Source organism: Monodon monoceros, unplaced genomic scaffold (genome assembly GCF_005190385.1).
Source record: "Monodon monoceros isolate NGI ecotype Baffin Bay Population unplaced genomic scaffold, NGI_Narwhal_1 Super_Scaffold_11, whole genome shotgun sequence".
Taxonomy (NCBI): domain Eukaryota; kingdom Metazoa; phylum Chordata; class Mammalia; order Artiodactyla; family Monodontidae; genus Monodon; species Monodon monoceros.
Window position 1 is genome coordinate 29,108,675 of NW_021703767.1, and position 20,634 is coordinate 29,129,308.

A 20,634-nucleotide genomic window follows, 5' to 3' on the forward strand; every position below is an offset into this window, starting at 1 on the left:
TATATATATATATATATATATATATATATATATATATATATATATTTAGGACAAAGCCAATACCAAATACAGACACAATCAACATTAGCTATTATCACCCAATCACTCCTCTCTCCAATCCATCCTCTGACTTGTCATCACGAATCTTGTAATTATGTTATCATCTTGCTTAAAAATCTTGTACGCCCATATCTCTCTCTTCCCATCATCCATGAGCATCAGCAAATTCCTTAGTAGAAACCTAAGATACTTATATTCTGGTATTAACTCATCTTTCAACCACTCACCCAATGCTGCCTTCTCAAGTGACTGTGACCTACAAGCAGACTAGCCTGCCTTTTCATATCTGGGCAGAGCCTATACACTCTGCTTGGGTGCCCATATCCTCCCTTTTCAACTCAAAAGATACTCTAAGTCCTCTTTGAAATCAGTCTTCTACCCAGAGTTCCAAGTAAAGTGATTCATTCCCTCCCTTCTTGTCTTGCAGTGTCCTGTTTACTCACCCATTGCTAGAAATGACAATACCCATGTCAGTGTCTCACTCTCCTATGAGCTCGTGCCTAGTTTATCCTTGCATTCCCAGCACATAGTGTCCAAATAAATATTGGTAAAGACAATTGATAATATCATTGGCAGAGATCCAGTTGATTGCAGTCCCTTGAAGACTGGGTGATTGATAGCTCTTTTGCTCACCCTTATATACCCCATTGCAGAATAAGGGCATATAATAGATTAATAACTATTTGTGTTCAGTGGAAGAATGCCAAAGAAAAAGATGAACAAAAGTGAGGAAAATTCTACATTCATTATCTTGGTCGTCTCATAAACAGCTGTAAACAGATTTCTTTTTGAAATATTCAATTATATGTTTATTTTAAAGTACATCATCAGATTGGGAGAAATTTAATTTAAAAATATAAAAAGCAGAAATTATAAGTGGCAATAACATTTAATGACTATATTAAATCTATACTTCACATTTTGAATTTTTCCCACTTCAACTTTTTAGTTACATACTTAGCTATTTCATTTTATTAGAGATTGGCTTTATCAGCATAATGTTCGATATGTATTAACAAGTTTGAAAAAGAAGTCACATTTCTGCATAATTCTAGCTATGGTGCCATTTCACCAAGGGATAGTGAAGATGCCAGAAAAAACACAGAGGTTGCAAAAAAATTAAATCAATTTAACACTTCGAGAAAATACATCTGCAAAGTAACAGGCTATGAATGAAACCAAAGTAAGTCTAGTTAAAGGTAAAATTTGCCTCATCTTAGATTTTATTTTTTAAATTTTTATTGAAATATAGTTGATTTACAATGTTGTGTTAATTTCAGATGTACAGCAAAATGTACACCCTCGATTTTAAATATTTCCCCTTTCTATAGTTTTGTTCTATAATTTTCAATTTATATAACAAGACAATTAAATAACTTGAAGCCAGGGTAAAAATGCCTAACAATGTTATGCTAACTCTCTTCTCAGAAATTCAAAACACTAAGGATTATTTACTTATCTTCATAGTACACATGAATCGTAGGCAGAGGCTGCTTTTGTATTCATGTTTAATTAGTGGAGACTTTAGTCATGGGTTGGGGATCATCTCTTGGGCTTCATACTTTGGCTCATGATATCTTGTTTTGTTTTGTTTTTAACTCCAAAACACTGGGCAGCATAATGACTATTCATTAATGCGATGAAAATAAAATAGAGCAAAGAATACGACGCCTGGGAAACAAGTTCCTCTTAAGCAGGAATGTGTAAATATGGAACAGGTACATTCATGACAGGATCATCTCAGAGCCTCGTTGGAACCTGGCCTTGGTGCCACCACTGGAGACTGGGGCTCTGTTGCTACTGTCCTAGGCTTGACTGTGCACAAGAGCTTCAGGAAGAAACAAAACTATTATTCCCTCATTAGATAATGAACCGCATTATGCCAGCAACTAAGGCAAAGCGTTGATGATCCACTTGGTGGGCTTTCATTCCCCCATTTGGACACTAACAACAGAATTTCCTGCTGATTTTTAATCTATTTTCAAAATAGTCAATAATAAATAATTATTCATCCTTAATATGGCCATCTCTTTCATAGGAATTCTACAATGACTTTTTAAAATTATAGCTGTATAGCTCTTCAAGACCTCAGTAAAAAGGCTATAAATATTCTATTAGCGCAGCTGAATGGAATGTTATTCCTGCATAAGATAAAATATATTATCCTTACTCTTTCTCCAATCTCAGTTTGATCTCCATTTGGTAACTGCTCCAGATCGGGAAGGAGCGCACAGGCTTCCAAAACTCGCTCATAAAGCTGCTTCTGCATGACAGAGCCAAAAAGAATGTTTTCTTGCAAAATGCAATTCTGAATCCAAGCCTGCTGGGAAACATAAGCCACAGAGCCCTACAAAAGAAAGAAATAAAATAAATACTCTTAACAAGGGAAAAGGAGAACTTGCATGCACCACATTAAAGGAAGGTATCTAGTCCATGGTTTTGCTTTCTTTAAATTGAATTTAAAAATATTTAGATGATTTCTTCAATGTAAATATATTCTATTTACATTTTCATCTTATATCCTGTTTTAATCTTATGTATTTTTATTAGAGGCCCCTTCAAATGAGTTACTTGGTGCCTTTTATTTACTTTCATTCTAGCTTCTATCAAAGTTACCTGTCTGGTGGGATTTTCTGGAAGCAGACACTGAGTTTATTAGCCCTACCTACCCTAACAAGGTACCATGAACTGGGTTGCTTAAACAACAGAAATTTCTTTTCTCACAAGTGTGAGATCAGGTGTTGGCAGGGTTGGCTTCTCCTGAGGCCTATCTCCTTAGCTTGTAGATGGCTTTCTTCTCCTGAGTCTTCACATGGCCTTCCCTTTGTGTGTGTGTCCTAATTTCTTCTTCTCATAGAGATATCAGCCATACTGGATTAGGGCCCACCCTACTGACCTTATTTTAACTTATTATCTCCTTAAAGACCTTATCTCCAAATACAGTCACATTCTCAGGTACTGTGGGTTAGGACTTCAACATATGAATTTGGGGGGAATACAATTCAGCCCATAATATTGAATTTGGGGTGCAAGTTGTTTATTTGGGATCAATTCTTAGGAAAGAAAAGGAAGAAGGAGGATTGGGTAGAGCAGGAAGTCGCACAGCAATTCAGATCCGACGAAGATTTGGTCAACCCTCCAGAGAGCTATGGAGGTGCATCACCCATCAGTTGTTCTCTGTTAGGCTGAACTGGCCTGGCCTTTCAGAGTGGGACCCCAGGAGGCCAGCATGAAGGCACTGATGTGCTATATGTACTCCCAAGGCTGGGTGGCAAGCCCTTCCTAGAAGGGGGGGTCTGGGCAGCACATCTCTCTCTTCCACATACTCTCTGCTCTTAAATTCATTTTTTGATAATTTTATGTCTTGACATTATTATTGAATATGACTCTGCTCCATAAAATATTCTTTGAACTAGCCCTTGTCTTCCAAAGGATTCCCAGTATTTGAACTAGAGACTCACATTTCAATCTGTCCCATGGACTCTATCCAAACACTGATTTGAGTATTTTGAATATTATGCACTCTGTAACAATACCACACATTTAAAGTACTTTCTGACGTAGACCTGTGTGTAACTACCAGTCTTTTGATTTCTACCAACTACTTTGAAGGTCAAAGATTAACTTTTAATTCCTCCTTGTTGAGCATGTAAGACATAGAATGGCTTTTGAGCCAAAACAATATAGTTCTGATCTGACTTGATCTTGAAAACAAAAGTAATTGCTCTTGAATTGCCTCATTTAGTGAATAACTTTTTTTTTTTTAAAGGCTGAATTTCTTTCCAGTGTTTAATCTTTTTTTTTTTTAACATCTTTATTGGGGTATAATTGCTTTACAATGGTGTGTTAGTTTCTGCTTTATAACAAAGTGAATCAGTTATACATATACATATGTTCCCATATGTCTTCCCTCTTGCATCTCCCTCCCTCCCACCCTCCCTATCCCACCCCTCCAAGCTGTCACAAAGCACCGAGCCAATATCCCTGTGCCATGTGGCTGCTTCCCACTAGCTATCTACCTTACTACGTTTGTTAGTGTGTATATGTCCATGACTCTCTCTCACCCTGTCACAGCTCACCCTTCCCCCTCCCCATAACCTCAAGTCCGTTCTCCAGTAGGTCTGCGTCTTTATTCCTGTCTTACCCCTAGGTTCTTCATGACATTTTTTTTTTCTTAAATTCCATATATATGTGTTAGCGTACGGTATTTGTCTTTTTCTTTCTGACTTACTTCACTCTGTATGACAGACTCTAGGTCTATCCACCTCATTACAAATAGCTCAATTTCATTTCTTTTTATGGCTGAGTAATATTCCATTGTATATATGTGCCACATCTTCTTTATCCATTCATCCGATGATGGACACTTAGGTTGTTTCCATCTCCGGGCTATTGTAAATAGAGCTGCAATGAACAATTTGGTACATGACTCTTTTTGAATTTTGGTTTTCTCAGGGTATATGCCCAGTAGTGGGATTGCTGGGTCATATGGTAGTTCTATTTGTAGTTTATTAAGGAACCTCCATACTGTTCTCCATAGTGGCTAAACCAATTCACATTCCCACCAGCAGTGCAAGAGTGTTCCCTTTTCTCCACACCCTCTCCAGCATTTATTGTTTCTAGATTTTTTGATGATGGCCATTCTGACTGGTGTGAGATGATATCTCATTGTAGTTTTGATTTGCATTTCTCTAATGATTAATGATGTTGAGCATTCTTTCATGTGTTTGTTGGCAACCCTCAGAATGGGAGAAAATATTTGCAAATGAAGCAACTGACAAAGGATTAATCTCCAAAATTTACAAGCAGCTCATGCAGCTCAATAACAAAAAAACAAACAACCCAATCAAAAAATGGGCAGAAGACCTAAATAGACATTTCTCCAAAGAAGATATACAGACTGCCAACAAACACGTGAATAACTTTTGATTAGAATAGCATATTAAATCTGTCCTCGGGTGATAGAAGTTCTGAATACTTGATATACATTAGTCAAGATAAGGGGAACAGAGGGTGAAGAACACAGGAGAAAAGATTGTAGAACAGGGAAAAGTGGTATATAATATAAAACCGGAACTAAATACTACATTGAGAGGTGTGGACTTGATGTTCTGGTATGACAGCAGCTGAAAAAAAGTTAATCAATTTTCACAGAGATGTAAATTTTTCCTTTTATCATCATTATAATTATCATTTGCATCTCACATACAAATGAAAATGTTTTTGTTTCATTTCATTCTTAATAATAAAACTACGATAGAAGTTTTGCTAATTCAAAAATGGACTCTAAATCTCTGATGTTTTATCAAAGAACATTGAATATTGGATACTCTGCATGAATGATGTCTGATGTAAGCCTTAGAAACTGAGAATAGGGGATCTTAGAATTTGAACGTTGGAATGATATGCCTCAAAAAAGTGCTCATGTGAAACCTTGAGAAACAGAAAGATGTAAACAAGATCACCTTATAAATACTAAATGTTAAGTTGGCCATGCCATCATTATGATATTACTACTAAATTAGATACAATAAGGATGACACATATATTTAGGATTAAAAATGTTTTCAGAAATAATTCAGAGTGTGGTACCTCAAATCCTCCACTGATCCAGACCAACAAGCTTCCTAAAGAACAATGTGGCCAATTATACAGACAGATGATATTGTTTCCCTTTAAAACAAATATCGTATATTAATGCATGTATGTGGAACCTAGAAAAATGGTACAGATGAACCAGTTTGCAGGGCAGAAGTTGAGACACAGATGTAGAGAACAAACGTATGGACACCAAGGGGGGGAAACCGTGGTGGGGTGGGTGGGGATGGTGGTGTGCTGAATTGGGCGATTGGGATTGACATGTATACACTGATGTGTATAAAATTGATGACTAATAAGAACCTGCAGTATAAAAAACCAACCAAACAAACAAACAAACAACTAATACTAAACTTTCTTTGGGTTATTTGTATGGAAATACGTTAATATAAATGTTGCAGACATTACATGAAATTTCTAAAAATCTTATATGTTCTGGTATAATGTTATAAGTCATAATTCTAGTTATTACTTTAAAATGTATATCTCAGAAATAACTAAATTTCATTGTCAGTTGCATTATTATGAACTTTCATCAAATCTTTAAAAAAAAGAGAAAGAAAAACAAGCCATTAAAGAGAAATTCTTCCAAGAGAATTAAAACACGTTATATATCTCTGAAAAAAAAAATATATATATATTGTTTCTCTTTGACAACCCTAGCTTAACATAAACAAAGTGTGTCCTCTCTGCTTTACGATTAGTAATAGCAATGTTATGGTTTCTATTATCACCATGAACACTTTCTTAATTACGAATTCTCAAAGGTATCAGAAATAATCTTTAAATCTTACCATGAGTACCTCAACAATCATAATGAAGATAACAAAACCATAAAAATTCATAGGGAGCCAGCTGACTCTATGCCAAGAACTAGTCTAGGTTTTTGCACATTATCTTATTCAATCTACTGCTTAACCTTTCAAGCTTATTATTATCATTTATGCATCAGGTGAAACCTAGAATTGATATTGTTTTTATACTGATACACTCCTAATTATTTTTCAAGATTAAATAAAAGGCTACCTACTTTCTGATTGTTTTTCTCTTTAAAGCAGAATTTGTTGTTTTTATACCGTTTCATTTAAAAAATCTAATTTAAATACTTGTTGTAATTGATCTTAGTATCTCCCTCACTAGACTATGAACTCTGTAAGAAGCGTAGCATATCCTATTCATGTTTATTTCCCTGGTACTAAGTGCTAGGCACATAGTATGTGCTCAATAATTGCTTTGTGAAATTAACCAAAGAAACTGAACGATAAGAAAATCAACATGACAAGCATTATATTTTTAAAGGATACTTACTGGCCTAGGAAAAGGTATAGTCATCTTGATCGATAGACAAATGGCTGATTGTAATCATTAGGAAGCACATAAGGAGACAAAGATCGTGTACTTAAAGTTAAATAGTGGTATTCATTAAGTGTAACCTTATCAGAAAAAGTCCTAAAAATCATACTTGATTCCAAACTAAGAAATAGCAACGCTGAGAGAGAAATAAATAATCACTAAAGAACTGGAGTCAGGAAAGATATAAAGACATGAGGAAAGGTATATTATGAACAAAAAATAAAAAGATTTGGAGTTGCTTTTTCCTCGAGAGCAAAACTGTGAAGACACTGGTTTCAGATCTATAGAGCTTCTCCATCTTGTCAGATGTGAGAGGAGCGAATAGGTAGTATTTTACCTAACAGTTAGTTAGGTCTAAGGAAAAACTCATTAGATAGTCTAGTATTTCAGAGAAGAAAAAGCTGATGAAGAACTTCTTGAATTCTTATTCCTACTGATCTTTAAGAATAAAACAAATGGCTGGGAGTGGAGTAGACCTCTCCTTAGTCCAAAGGCTTAAATTTAAATGTAAGCTATTAATATTATTATTTTCCTGAGGTTTTTCTAGGTCAAAGGTCCTTCTCATGAGCAACTACAAGATTTCTTAGAAATGGAACGGCCATAATTACTTAGGAAACATTGCAGTGAATGATAATTAGAAACCTAATCAAACTACATTATAAATCACATTCATTTCTCTATAATTGGTTGCAATTTAGTTAATATCATCAAACAATTACCATAAGCATTCCTAAATGATTTGCTGAAGTATCTGGAGGACACAATGCTCTTACTAAGCCGTCCATAGTTAATCAATTTCTGTGGAAAGTTAAATGATTGTTACAAACTAGAAATGCTCATTAAATACTTGCATCTTCAATTCAATTTGATAAATTCTTATTGACACTAATGATATGCTGGCTGTAGCCTATTACACTAGGAGATGTGAAAAGAATGCATTGTTGACTTTACCTTTCTTTGGACTACTCCTTTAAGTTTCTCCATTTCCCCTAGAATGGCAGAAAGCAGAGATGATTTTCCAGACCCAACTTGCCCTATAACAGCAACTAAAGCTCCTTCTGGAATCTTTATGTTTAAGCTGCATGACAAGAAAAGGAGAGAGATGACATAAGAAGTTCATGTTATAATTGTTTTTAATGTATATTCCTAGACAAGTCACCGTATCACTGAACTGGGTATCATCCCTGAAATTGCTGCTATTCACACTGTCCTACATTATCCTACAAACACCCAAACTTCCAAAATGCAACAGCAAATGCTGCAGAGGAAATAGAGGAAATGAAAAGGGAAAAAAGAGAGTAAAACAACCATAAAAATGAAATGTGCAGTGAAAGGTTTTAAAAAAATCTTGTAAATTCCAATAGATTCATCTTCTGCTTAAAAACTCTAAAAAATAGAAACATGGAACATTATAGAATTCAATGCTAAAATTTTTTTGTTTTTAATTTTCCCCAAACCATGACTTACTCCTTTAATATTGGAATCCCTGTTTTATCCCAGGAAAAGGAAGCATTTGTAAAACCAATGGCATGATCTAGGAAGAAAAAATAAATACAAATGTATCTTCGAATCAATTGTCTTCAGCCTAGAAGTCAAATAATTATTGAATACAAAGAGGAACTGCTGACCTCCTATGTACTTTGTTTCTATACTTCGAGGATGAAAGTCCTCAGTATTGAGAAAGTCTTCCAAACGAACCAATGATATTCTTGTCTATCAAAATAAATGCAAATGAAATTTTTTGGGTTTCAAGCACAAGTTTAAACTGAAAAGTATTTATTGTTAATTACAGTATGATTAAAATTTTTTGATGCAAATTGAAGATATTGATAGAAATATTCAGCAAGCATAGTTTGCATTGTTTTAATGTTTATAAATAAGTCCATCCATAAAGAAAAAGAACAGTTTCAAGGATCAAAGATCAAAACAAATATCATATATGCAGGAAAGCATGAGAAGAAGAAACCAAAATTCCTCCTTAACATTCTAGTAAAGACATAATAACTGATTAATTAATAATTATACAAAAATTAGTTTTTAAAAGCAACTTCAGGACAATTGAATGCATTCTGCTTCTGAGCATAAATAAAATGATTGTTTTGGCAATAGTAACATTTAGTTATAGTAAAATACCTGTAAAATGTTTAGCTACAATTATGATAAATAGAATCATTTTTCCCCCTGAAACTGACTTGCATGAAACCTCTAGTATATTTTTATTCACTTTATGCTAGGAAATGTCTATTGTTAATGGATAAGATGTAATTGGGCTGTGGTTTTGTTTACCAAGTGTGTCATATCAGTATGCAGAGCTGGTTCTTTTTCTTTTTCTTCTCTTTCCTTTTCTTTTTTCTTTTTTTTTTGACAATTGTTCTCCTTATTTGTTTAGTGACAGTAGTAGCATACCACTAGGAGTTGGAAAACACTTTGCCATACCAGATCTTTAGCTAGATTCTAATTTCAAAAGCAAAACTAAACTGTTACTCTAAGAATGACATTTTCTTTAAGAGAAGTGTGCTGTGAAACAAGTGTTAAAAGCATCACAACAATAGTACTTCTATGCCCTCTGTTGGTCATTATTAGTAAAATAACATAAAAATGGTATTATGTAACAAAAATAGCTTAATTGGTATTTACTATAGAAGTATGTTACTCTTCATTTAAATAATTTAAAAATTAAAACGCAAAGTTCTTAGATCAAAGAGCCGGTTCCAATAAGCAAAGATTCACTTTGTTTATGAACCCAGACTAGAAAAGGATTTGATGGTGGAATGCCCAAACCTGATATCAAAAAAATTTAACTGAGAAAATCTCAGGGCAAAGGGATGAAGGAACTCAGTTCTTTGGATTCCTTGTGGTTTTAGCCACCTTCTACTCATTATAGCATCTAAAGAGCCTCTAGCAATTGGAGATTACAATAAAAGCAGGCTGAACCAGATACCTCATACAAGGTTTGTTGGCAGACTGATATTATCGATGCACTTTTCTCCCTGGTTTATTCATTCAGTATAGACGAAATGCTGCTGAACCCTGGGAAAATTCAGATCCAGCTCTGTGCAAAGCACCTAGTTAAAAATTTTTCAGCTGAAAACAGAAAATGAACCCTCTAATGGCATAGTGTCAAACACCAAATTTTAAAAAGCTAAATAAAAGAAACTAACACTTAGCAAAGAAAACAGTATCACATATTGAAAAGTCATTTTCAATTGACTTGAAAAGAAAGTCAATTGACTTTCTATTGAAAAGACGTGTAAAAGTCATTTTTGTAGAAGAGAAGCACAGGCAAAGAAGACACGATTCCTTCCATTCTATAATGTTCTTTATTGCTCATTAAATCAGGGAGGTTAATTTTGAAAGCAGTGTAAAGCAACTACAAAAAGTGAAATTTAAAAAAAGACAAAGAAATGAAATATGCAAAACCATAGATTTCAGTAGAGAAATGATTCTCAGTTTAAGGATACTTTGGATGTACCTGGACCACAGCTGAGATCACCATTGGTAAATCAAACAGAGGAAGCCTCAAAATATTAAACAAAGACATAGATGTGAACACTTTAGTGGCTGTTAAAATGTTGCCTTCGTCCAGTAAGAAATAGACTCCAAATGTTGCCAGGGACACCTTAAAAATAGAGATATGTTATTATCTTCAATTATTCAATTATGAGTTAGAGACTCAAAATTAGGAAAGAAAATTTTAATAACCTTTATTGTTGCTGTTTACCAAAATTCAGTACTATTCAGTACTACTGCAGAAAGTTATGAAATCAATGTTTAGTACAGATCATACAACTGTGTATCCTAGATAATGACATCCTATGAAAATATGGTCTAGCTCCCTTCTTTGACATATCGTATTTTCACTAGAGTAATTATTCCCATTTAAAACATATAGTAGTTCATCTTTTTTCAAAGTGGAGAAGTTTTATGTAAATTTTTTCCAGTAACGTGTGCGTACCTTCTATCTCATATTCAATAATTATACTTTCTCTGTGCCTTAGTATTAACTGAGGAATGCATAAATAGATCACGACTGATAAGATTTATATTTACTAGCATAAGTTTCATTTAGAAAAGGCAGAAAAGTTCATTTATGAGTGAGAATGTATTGACTACTTATCATGTACATAGGACTGTCTTAAACAAATGTTTCTTGGACATTTCTACTAAAGTATTCCAAATGTAAATATTGCTTTTACTTTCATAATACCCATATGTCTGTTTGAATAAAAAATAATAATATTTTAAATTAACAACAGGGGAGACATATAGAATGTTCCCTGACCCCATCACCACTGAGAGTGGTAACTTTGGTTAAAATTGATGCTTCAGGTATATGTAGTTTTCTTATCCTTTAGCTTTCAGCTGCTGCTTCATATTTCAAGGCAATTTATACTCTTTTTTTTTTTTTTTTGTGGTATGCGGGCCTCTCACTGTTGTGGCCTCTCCCGTTGCAGAGCGCAGGCTCAGGGGCCCAGCCGCTCCGCGGCATGTGGGATCTTCCTGGGCTGGGGCACGAACCCATGTTCCCTGCATCGGCAGGCGGACTCTCAACCACTGCGCCACCAGGGAAGCCCAATTTATACTCTTTAAATAGCATGAGATTCCCAATATTTGTATGAAGTGACAGAAGGAGAATGACCTCAGTTCATATCAATTCACCTACAAATACTAATTCTATAACTTTGAGGATGTTTCCAAACTATCAATATTTCCATTTCCTTTTGTGAAATGAGAAAAGTAATGCCTTATTATTTCAAGAATGAAATAAAGCAATGCATATAACTTGTCTGGTAAACAGTAGAAACACTCAATAAATGTTTAGATAACTTCCCTTCCCAACTCTATGTAGTGTGACTTTGGGTCTTGCTTAAAAGGGATTAATCATGAAAATCAAAAAATTTTAGAGCTGAAATGGAACTCTGAAATACAGGTTATATTTTTTAAGAATAAGGATGGCATATGTTCAATCTATAAGAAATTTACAAAGATGTAAAATCTTATTATATATAAAAAATACAGACCAATGAGAATGCACCAAAAAAATTTTCCCCTTCTTTAAAACTTTCATTCTCTTATCTCCATAGGTTAATGACTGCATATTTTTTAAATTTAAATTCAGATAAAGAAGATTTCACTTTGGACACCTTAATTTCAGGTAATTTGAAGGTGAATCCGCAAATCAAATTTGAAAATCAAAACCAGAAATAATACACACACTCACAAAGAATGGAATGCAAGTTAAAGTCAGCATAGAAAATACAGCAAGATACCCAGCTGATTTTTGAACTTCCAATTCCTGTTCTCGAATTTCAATAATCTTCTTTTTATAGGAGGGTTCCCATGCATAAAGTTTAAGGATCTGTGAAGAAGTCAGACAATGACTATTTGACAATCAATATCATAGAAGGAGTAAAAGCATGCACACATACAAATACACACACTATAACACATACACACACTCATGTAATTGTGTAGGTAAAAAAACAGATGTTACCTATAAAGTAAAGAAAATTTCTCCTGTTTTCAACCAAGTCAAAACACTTCCTTGAATTGTGTTTTTTTGGGGTGGGTCGGGGGAGGAAATCACCATTTCCCCAGGCTTATGTCTCCCTTACCCACCAGTAGCTTATTCTTGAGCCAGATTTTGGCAACATCCCAGTTCCTGGCATGAGCTCCATAGCAGTTTCTATCTAGTTTAATCCTGTCAATTTTCCTGCTGGCCCAACTCTCAATTCTGTTCTCTTCCCATTTCTGAATATCTAAGCTTCTCTCCTTGGTCTCCCAATTTCTTGAAAACTGATGTCTTGGGACTTCAAGCCATTTTCTGAAAGGTTACTGGTGTTCTGAGATTGTAAACTATTTTCTGAGACGGAAAACATGCAGAAGCAGAATCATACAATGGCTCATCACATATGTTTTAGAGTGAGAAAGACCTACATTCAAATTCCAGCTCTATCTCTTTGTGATGATTAATTTTATGTGTTAGTTTGGCTATGTTATGTTGCCCAGTTCTTTGATTAAACACCAGTCTAGATGTTGCTGTGAAGGTAATTTTTAGATCTGATTAACATTTAAGTCATCAGACTTTAAATAAAGCAGATTACCCTCCATTAAATGGGTTGGCCTCATCCAATCAGTTGAAGACCTTAAGAGAAAAAACTGAGGCTCCCTGAGAAGGAAGGAATTCTGCCTCCAGACTCAAGATGGCAACATCAACTCCTGCTGGAATTTCCAGGCTGCTCAACAGATTTCACACTTGCCAGCCCCCATAATCATAAGCCAATTCCTTAAAATAAATCTTTATCTATCTATCTATCTATCTATCTATATGTCTATCTGTCCTATTAGTCCTGGTGCTCTGGAGATCCCTAATAATCTCTCACCAGCTCTGTGAACTTAGACGTGACCCTTACCTGCTCAGATACTTTGTTTCCTTATTTGTAAAATGAAGATGAGAAATCTTTTTCTTGAGGTTTATAAGAATTATATGAGGAAACAGATATAAAGTGATAGGCACAGTGCATGACACATAGAAAATGTTCAATAAATGCTAATATATTATCATTATCAAATAGAGGCTCTATGACACCTGTTTTCAGACTCCAAGGATGCAAACTGCTCACACCTTTAAACTATACTAATTGATTGCCACTTGGACCTCTACCAATATTCTAGTGTATTTACTACTGGGACTGCTATTTTAAATCTTGAACTTTGCTTAGATCTTGAGGAAATTTTCTTTTATTTTATCTACACTGTCCTAGTCCTACTGATAATACAAATTTCCTTTTATGAATATCAATACTTAAAATCTATGAACATACATCACTCTACTTTCTAATGGATGCAGGAGCTCTCAATTAACCCACCAAGAGGTGCAAGATGCATCTGGATCATATACTTTGGGGATGTGTGACCTTATTGAATAATCTGAGTTAAATTTCAGAGTTACTTACTGCCATTCTAAAGTTCAGATGATGAAATGGATAATAGCCTCCTTTCAAGGTATCTTCAATCTAACAATGTCTTTCACTTCAGTAATTTATATTTTTGTAAAAATTCTACACAGCACAATACAGTATATCGTTTATTGATTCTAAGGTGAATCAATGGGTACATATAATGGGTTTATTCTGTGTATATAATGATAGATGCACCAGACAGAGGGAATGTCCTATGCATTTTTAAATGTTAGAAGGAGGGCTTCCCTGGTGACGCAGGGAAGAGTTGAGAGTCCCGCCTGCCGATGCAGAGGACACGGGTTCGTGCCCCGGTCTGGGAAGATCCCACATGCCGCGGAGCGGCTGGGCCTGTGAGCCATGGCCGCTGAGCCTGCGTGTCTGGAGCCTGTGGAGTCTGTGCTCCGCAACGGGAGAGGCCATAACGGTGAGAGGCCACAACGGTGAGAGGCCCGCGTACCGCAAAATAAATAAATTAAATAAATAAATAAATAAATAATTTAAAAAATAAATGCTAGAAGGAAATTCCATGTGAACTCTGCAAATTTTGTGCTTTAGAAAAATCTGGTAAGCTATAATCCAAGTGCAATAGGATTTGAAATTATATACAGGTCTCCATTTACAATGATTCAATTTAGGATTTTTCAACTCTAGGATGGTGCAAAAGCAATGCTCATTCAATGGAAACTGCACCTCCAATTTTGGATTTTGATCTTTTCCCGGGTTAGTAATATGTGGTATACTACTCTGTCGTGATGCTGGGCAGCCGCACAGTCCAGACAGTAAACAACCACTACACTTGCAACCATTCTGTAACCATACTACCATTCTGTTTTTCACTTTCAGTATAGTATCAATAAATTAATGAACTTTTCAACACCTTATTATAAAATAGGCTCTGTGTTAGATGATTTTGCCCAACTGTAGTCTAATGTAAGTGATCTGAGCATATTTAGGCTAGGCTAAGCTATGATATTCCGTATGTCAGGTGTATTAAATGCATTTTTGACTTAAGGATATTTTCAGCTTATGATGGGTTTATCGGGATATAGCTCCATTGTAAATTCAGGAAGATCTCTACACAAAAGTTCAAAAGGTTTCACTCATTTTGTCACAGAGAAAATGTTAGTGGTGTGGAGTGGGGGTAGCTTTTCTAGGAAACAAATAATCTGTAACACGCCTTTCATAGAGTAGCATTTGTATGATCATTTCTATTCTGAGTAAAAGAACCCCGTATAAATCTGCCTTCTCATCACTTACCCTGTCTGTATAAATCTGCCTTCACACTGATGACAATGATATTGTCACTCTGCCCTGCTTCATCCCATCACTTCTACCCTTGAAACAAGTAATATTTTGTATCTTTTGGGATATTTGTGTTTAGTTGTTGGTTGAGAATCAAAAAAAAAAAAAAGCCTGCATTTTATTTGGTTTTATTTAAATGTTATTTCAACAATAAGAATTCCTATACATCTGAAATCTAAAACACTCCCTCAAAAATTATACTTATATCATTACTTTGATATTGAGAATGCTAAAAAATTCATTTATTGTTTAACTCATTGCTATATTCTAAATAGTTAAATTAAAGGTATGCTCTTTTTATATTACCTTAATTCCATGTAAGATTTCATTGAGCAGTTTTATCTGTTTGTCTTTGTTCTTCGTTTGGCTTTTCTAGGTAAGGGAAAGAAAATGAAAGTATATTTGACGAGAGTTGCTAATACTTTAATTGACATGACCATAGCTATTTTTAAAAATACAATGTATTTCCTCTATTTTGTATAATATTTTATATAAAACCATCTTATAATGTTCATGCAATATTATTCTGTTGATAATGTTAGAAAATAGTTATAAATAGACATTATAAACTTGAAAGTAGCCAGCAGTAGGATAAAAACAAGGTGTACATTTTCCAAAAGAGTAGAAAATATAATAGTTATTTAGAATGGAATGATAAAATAATATCCATATTCTATTAAACTGGGATAAAATTCCCCAAACTCTATCAATTATATATATATATAAATAAAGGTTTCTATATTTTAAGTGTACTATCTTGAGTGTTATTAGTACTTCGGAAATTAGAGTGATTAAAATGTATATTTTCAAATACTGGTTTTTTTTGCAAACATTATATAAGTATTATACATTTATTCAAATGCTTAATATTTATATTATTTTATACTTATTATTGTTTAGGTATTGCTTCTTAAGGGTTTCCTCCAATAATACTGCCACAATTATTTTATATATAATAATAAGTATTTGTATATCTAACAAAGTACACATTTACAAGTTAATATCCTTAATATTGTTTGTATGATTAAAGCATATTTTCTGTTTTGAATATTTGTATATAATATTGGAGTCTCTTTGGATGTCTTAGGGCTCTAGATTAAGGTCCTAAAAATGTAAGTCCAGGGCTTCCCTGGTGGCGCAGTGGTTGGGAGTCCGCCTGCCAATGCAGGGGACACGGGTTCGTGCCCCGGTTCGGGAAGATCTCACATGCCGCGGAGTGGCCATGGCCGCTGAGCCTGCGCGTCCGGAGCCTGTGCTCCGCAACGGGAGAGGCCACAACAGTGAGAGGCCCGTGTACCTCAAAAAAAAAAAAAAAATGTAAGTCCATTCCTAAAAATTTGACTTACAATCATTTAAAATCCAGAATATTTTTTAAAAATTAGTTTAAAAGAATTCACTGAAAAACCTGTTATGCTAAATACTAGTGTGTTTAGTAATCCGTAATTATTTTATAATCATATGTTATTTTCTATTTCTCATCTTTAAAGCCTAATCTTTTTGGTAATTATTTGAAAACTTCAGAAAAATATAAAAGAAGGCATAAATTTTCAGCACCTAAATGTAATAAAGTAATAAGTACTATTGGACACATGTAACTTGAGGCAATCATATTCTTACCTTCAGCTTTTTCATTCTATTTGCAACTAAAGTATTCATTGGGATAACAAACACAAGGACTGCTACCCCTGCTAACACTGCTGGACCCAGCTCTTGCCAAAGGAATGATATGGCCATCAGGATTTGAAAAGGACCTGACCAAAGGAGATTGATGTTTGCGGTCAAGTCCATGAGCTGCTGGGCATCTGCTGACATCAAGTTAATAATTTCCCCAGTGGAAAACTTTTTTCTAGAAACATTAGATAAAAGCAGGGCCTGGAAAAAGAGAAGCAAAATACTCAGAGTTCTGTAGATCATGAGGGATCTTTACAGTCAAACAATGGTAACTTTTAACTAAAAATAAAAATTTGTAATATATTTAGACAAATATGCATGATTACTTATGCATCGGATCATATAATATCAAGAGCTATGTTCTTAGATGAAGAAAAAACAATTATTGATCAAATTACATAGTTTTAAAATTTACTATGTATTGGTAGAGAGTAACAGTTGGATTCCCAAGCAAATACATTCACCAAGAACCCTTTACGATTTGTGGAATTGAAAAACTGCAAAAGAAATCAATTCTAGATTTGTAGCACTGAGCTTCCTCTCTATTTACTGGCGTATAATGCTAAACCATCAAACTTTTATCAATACAAAGTACACAAGTGAATCAATGAATATCTAATGAATGCTAATTTTTCAATGATACAGTCCTAATTCTTAAAGAGATTATAATCTAATTGTGCAGTCCACTCCCCTCCTACACAAACGTCCTACACACAGGCTGATTATAACAATAGGTAAGAAGGGCCATGGGGATTTAGAGAGATAAGAGTATTGAAAAGGCTTCATGGACAAGTTGGAAATACATCTTTTCTTTTCTTCCAAAGCCTAATTCTCACTTTCCCTCTGTGTATGTTATTTAATATTATATCGAATTCAATATCCTTAAGGTTAATTACTGGTATCTTCTTACTAAGGTTGATATTATAAATTCATTTATTTAATTTCCCACTCATTTAAAATTCCCAGTGAAAAGCATAAATAACTGTAAAAATAGTGTAAGTTTATATTTAAACTGGAAAAGAGGCAAAAGTCCATTCATATGACAAAAGTTCTAAAGAATTTCCATCACATTGATTTAAAGAGAGACAGGATTGAGATCTGGATCTAACAAAAGTAAATAGTATACAGGAGGCACTCAAGATCTATTTATTCAATAAATGACTAATACAAAGCCAGAGGAAAAGCCCATCTGGAAAAAAAGTAGGCAGGGCCTTCAGTGGAACACTTGTAACATTCCCTAGCTTAAAGCCAAGGGGCTCAGTGCGTGTGGGAGGTCATGGGGCTGCTGGAGGAGATGCACAGACCTGGGAGTTTCACAAAGTGTCAGGATCCCCCTAAGCCCTATGGCTACTGCAGTGTTGAATCCTTTACATTTCTGCTACTGACTTCTAAGGGGCACAGTGGTGCTGATGATAAAACAGAATAAATACTGCTCCCATAAGAGGAAAAAAGGAAAAAATACTAATCACAACAATAGTTAGGCTTCTATCCACACCTCCTCCAAATATAGCTTTGTAAACTCCCTTAATAAGTTATTGACCATTTAAAATGGCCAAGTAAAACAATGGAAATCCAAGAACAGTTATTCTCATTTCATTAAGACTATAGCATTTTTTAAGAGAGATCCATTGATCTCTAATAGCACCCACCCCCAACTCACTATTAGAAACAAATATAAACTCTTTTCTCCCACTTTTCTAGAAGGAAAAGATAAACCACACTTAGTATTTATGAAAATACTAAAAGACTGAGTAATTCAAAATCATCAAATTATCCAAGGAACCAAATAAATACCCTCCTTTTGGAAAACACACAAAGCACAACTGTCACCGGCAAAACCCATTAACAATTCTAGTGGGAGGGAGGGAGACGCAAGAGGGAAGAGATATGGGAACATATGTATATGTATAACTGATTCACTTTGTTATAAAGCAGAAACTAACACACCATTGTAAAGCAATTATACCCCAATAAAGATGTTAAAAAAAAAAAAAAAAAACAATTCTAAGGGGACTGGGTAATACAATAAAGTCTAACCTTTTTTCTTCCCTTTCCCTGGGTGTTTAGTCTAGTCTCACTTGCTCCCAGGGGACAGTGTGCAGAGGCCTTGCACCCAGCCCTTCAGACCAGAGTTCCTCCTGAGAAAGGAAACGGCTGAGCCTACACCGATGCTCGGTGTCGGGGTGCAGTAGCCACGCATGACACTTAATCCAAGATGGCAGCAGCGGACCGCGAGCAGAGATGTTGGGCCTGGCACCTTGATCAGGAGCCTGAGCAGCACAGCTGCAACCACCCAGCAAGAACCCCGCCCCCTCCCCTCCCCGCCAGCCTGTCGGGAGAGCCCTGTGCTGTAGAGCAGCGGTCCCCAAGGACTGGTTTCCTGGAAGAAAATTCTTCCACGGACTGGGGGTCCGGGGTGGGGGGGGGATTGTGGACCCCTGCTCTAGAGCGAGCTCCCATCTCTCCGTTATCTGATCAGAGAATAAAGCTTTCCTTTGCTCCTAACCCAAACTTGGTTGGCTCGAAGGACACTGGACAGAAGGACCCTTGTTGGGGACCCACTCAGGAGGATCTGTAACACAACTATGTGACTCATCACTTTTTGAAACTTCATTCATTTCATTGATTGAATTATGCTCTAAGAAGACCCAGATAAACCAGATATGGCTTCCAACCTCAAAAACCCTTTTTATGGACTGGAAATATCTTTTTATCACTGAGCTCAATTCACTAATGGTTCATTTCATCTTATGATGATGAAATTTGTTTTACAATTTCACATTCTCCCTCGTGTGTTTGTTCCTTTCTGGACTCATTGCCACGGCCCTGGTTCATATCTTTATTTCCTGAACTATTTTTCCTGACCATCCTAGCTGTAAGTCATAGACATCATATAATTTAGAACTTGCTGGGCCCTAAACACTTCTATCCCAGTGATTCTCAAACAGTGGTTGCCATACTTCTAATGAGTCATAGTGTTCGTAAAGGTGGATCCTCATAAATCTATGAGAATTCATTTTTCTTCAGTTCCTTTGGATGCAAAGAAAGTATGCCAGGATTTTCTTTCTCTCTCCTCCTTCTGACCGCACTTAAGCATATCTATTTTAAAGAATGGAAGCAGAATTTTATCAGTTTTCTTTATATTATATGCTTCCCACAATTAAGGAAAGAATAAACCTTTAAGCCACAAATGTAGACAGTCTAGACACGGTTATTAAACTTAAATTTAATTGAAATTAAAAATCTACTTCCTTACCCTTACTAGCCACGTTTCAGTTTCAAGGGTTTAACAGCCATATGACTAGTGGTTATGATACTGGGCAATGTGGATATAGAATATTTTAAAAATCACTGAAACTCCTACTGGATGGTATTTGATGGAAGAATGCCCTCAGACTGCCCACGTTAAGCCCAGGACTAACTGATGCTGCTTTTGAACCATGTCTTGTTTCTTAGTCCTCAAGAATTCCCATGGAGGGCTTCCCTGGTGGCGCAGTGGTGGAGAGTCCACCTGCCGATGCAGGGGACACGGGTTCGCGCCCCGGTCCAGGAAGATCCCACGTGCCGCGGAGCGGCTGGGCCCGTGAGCCATGACCACTGAGCCTGCGCGCCCGGAGCCTGTGCTCCGCAACGGGAGAAGCCACAACAGTGAGAGGCCCGCGTACCGCAAAAAAAAAAAAGAATTCCC

The 20,634-nt window shown here is 35.5% G+C and overlaps 1 protein-coding gene across 1 annotated transcript in view; it reads right to left on the bottom strand.

The window, feature by feature from the left end:
• LOC114891157 (multidrug resistance-associated protein 1-like) overlaps window positions 1-20,634 on the bottom strand; it is a 79,061-nt gene that overhangs the window by 37,348 nt on the left and 21,079 nt on the right. The window contains exons 6-13 of the mRNA XM_029215271.1: window positions 16,893-17,147; window positions 15,582-15,647; window positions 12,233-12,370; window positions 10,484-10,630; window positions 8,640-8,724; window positions 8,479-8,545; window positions 7,963-8,089; window positions 2,231-2,407 (exon numbers count right to left, since the gene is read on the bottom strand). Coding sequence (XP_029071104.1) covers window positions 2,231-2,407; window positions 7,963-8,089; window positions 8,479-8,545; window positions 8,640-8,724; window positions 10,484-10,630; window positions 12,233-12,370; window positions 15,582-15,647; window positions 16,893-17,147 — 1,062 coding nt within the window. The remainder of the gene's footprint in view (window positions 1-2,230; window positions 2,408-7,962; window positions 8,090-8,478; window positions 8,546-8,639; window positions 8,725-10,483; window positions 10,631-12,232; window positions 12,371-15,581; window positions 15,648-16,892; window positions 17,148-20,634) is intronic.